General features: G+C 59.9%; 1 protein-coding gene across 1 annotated transcript in view; it reads right to left on the minus strand.

Moving 5' to 3' along the window:
• The window catches only part of NUCLEOLIN (nucleolin multifunctional protein), a 9468-nt gene extending 9137 nt beyond the window's left edge, over nucleotides 1-331 (minus strand). The window contains exon 1 of the mRNA XM_007462745.1: nucleotides 314-331. Within this exon, the coding sequence (XP_007462807.1) occupies nucleotides 314-331 (18 nt within the window). The remainder of the gene's footprint in view (nucleotides 1-313) is intronic.
• Nucleotides 332-1880: the final 1549 nt, after the last annotated feature.

Below are 1880 nucleotides of genomic sequence, written 5' to 3' on the forward strand. Positions count from 1 at the left end.
GGCGGGGCTCCGCTCGGGCCCCTCGCAGGAGTTTGGCCTCATCCGTCCGGGGCCCAGCGCCCCCTTCCCGCGCTCAGCCCCCAAGTCCTTCCCCGCCGCACCTACCATCCGCACCTGCCGAAGCTCTTCACGTCGCTACCACACAGCCAAAAGCCGCGAGACCTCCCAGCTAATCGCGCGAGACTTCCCCCACTATGGCGCCCTCGAAGGCGCCCGGGGTGGCGCGCAGGCCCTCCTCCTGGCGGCGCCGCGCGCGCGCGCTCCTCGGAAAACAGGCCTTGACGTCCGTGCTCGCGCGGGCAAGGCCTCTTACCTTTGCAAGCTTTACCATGATAGCGGCTTAGGGCTGCGGAGTGTGTGGCGAGCGAGTGGCGCAGATGAGCCCAGAAGAAGCGAAGCAACGTCGATGGCGGCCGCTGATCGCAGAGCTCGTACGCTTGGCTGCCAGCTAGAGCTCGACACTGAGGCGAAAGACTGAGCCTGCCCAGTAATCGCCTCTGGAAAGGCGACGACGGCGCCCTCGTGACTCCGCCGCGACCAACCAGAGTTCGCGTCCCTCCCATAAGCCAATCGCGAGCCTCTACCTGAGAACGGCGCGGGGCGGGGCACGGGCAGGAGTGGGCGGGCAGAGGAGGCCAGAGAAGGGGGGAGGGGATTCGTGGCGGCGGCCTAGGGGCGGGACTCGCTTTGTGCAAGGCCAGCGCTGATTGGGCCGTGAGCGCGCGGTTCCCGGAGTGCCTATCCACGGCCCGCGCTCGCGGCGCCTGCGCCGTGGGACGGACATTTTTGGCGCCGCATGCTCCCTAATTACCGGGCGGTGGGTAGCGGCGGTTTTCGGCTCCCCAGTGTGTCTGGCTCTTGTCGATTGTGGAGGTCTTGAGTTTCTTGGGAGGCTTCATGCGCGACCCCGGCCCGCACTCCACGCAGAGCCCCCTGGAGGGAGGAAAGATAAGAGTTTGCCCAGTTTCCTAATTAGCCCGAGACCGTCGGGAATTCAGGGTCCACCGCGTTGAGGGACCACCTTCGTCCCGCCCGCTAACGAACCAGGAGCCGGAAAGTCCCCCTGTCTGCTGGTGACTCCCCCCGGCCCACGTGCCTGACGCTGTCTTCTGAGACAGTCGCGTATGTTTGTGAGGTTTACTGTGAGCAGCGCACAAACATAATATTTAATCTCAAGAAACCTCATGCACTAGGTAATTTTACCAGTGGGAAACACCCTGGTGGTCACTGGATGTTACAGCTGCGGGAAGGGGAGAAGAACTTGGTCAGGCCAACCACAGTGCAGGGCCTTTGTCCACTCAAAAGTTCCCTCTTTGTTATTTGGGACTAAAGCAGCTATTTTAAAATGGTGGCTGCTAAATCAGCGTCACCAGATGGTCTAGGAGTCGATCAAAACAGTCAAAGCAAAGTTCCCTTGTTGGCGGAAGCACAGAAAATTGCCCTTGCGTTGTGTTTTTGCCAATTATTCAGATGGGTCACTGTGGCAAAACTTAACTGGTGTCAAACTTAACCTAGAGCACTTTCTTCAGTTTTGAGCCTGCCCAGGTAGGATGGTTACATCCTGGGCACCTGGTGCCTGGTACAAAACCAAGATACCTTCAGCTGTGATGATATTTCCCTAACTGAACTAATGTTCAGAATCACCTCTGGAGTTTCTAATTAAAGAGGTGTGGCATTGGGCCCAGGATTTTGTTTTGTTTTGGTTTTTTTTTTTTTTTGCGGTACGCGGGCCTCTCACTGTTGTGGCCTCTCCCGTTGCGGAGCACAGGCTCCGGACGCGCAGGCTCGGCGGCCATGGCTCACGGGCCCAGCCGCTCCGCGGCATGTGGGATCTTCCCGGCCCGGGGCATGAACCCGTGTCCCCTGCATCGGCAGGCGGA

This window comes from Lipotes vexillifer, unplaced genomic scaffold (assembly GCF_000442215.2).
Source record: "Lipotes vexillifer unplaced genomic scaffold, Lipotes_vexillifer_v1.1 scaffold860, whole genome shotgun sequence".
In the NCBI taxonomy this organism is placed as follows: Eukaryota; Metazoa; Chordata; class Mammalia; order Artiodactyla; family Lipotidae; genus Lipotes; species Lipotes vexillifer.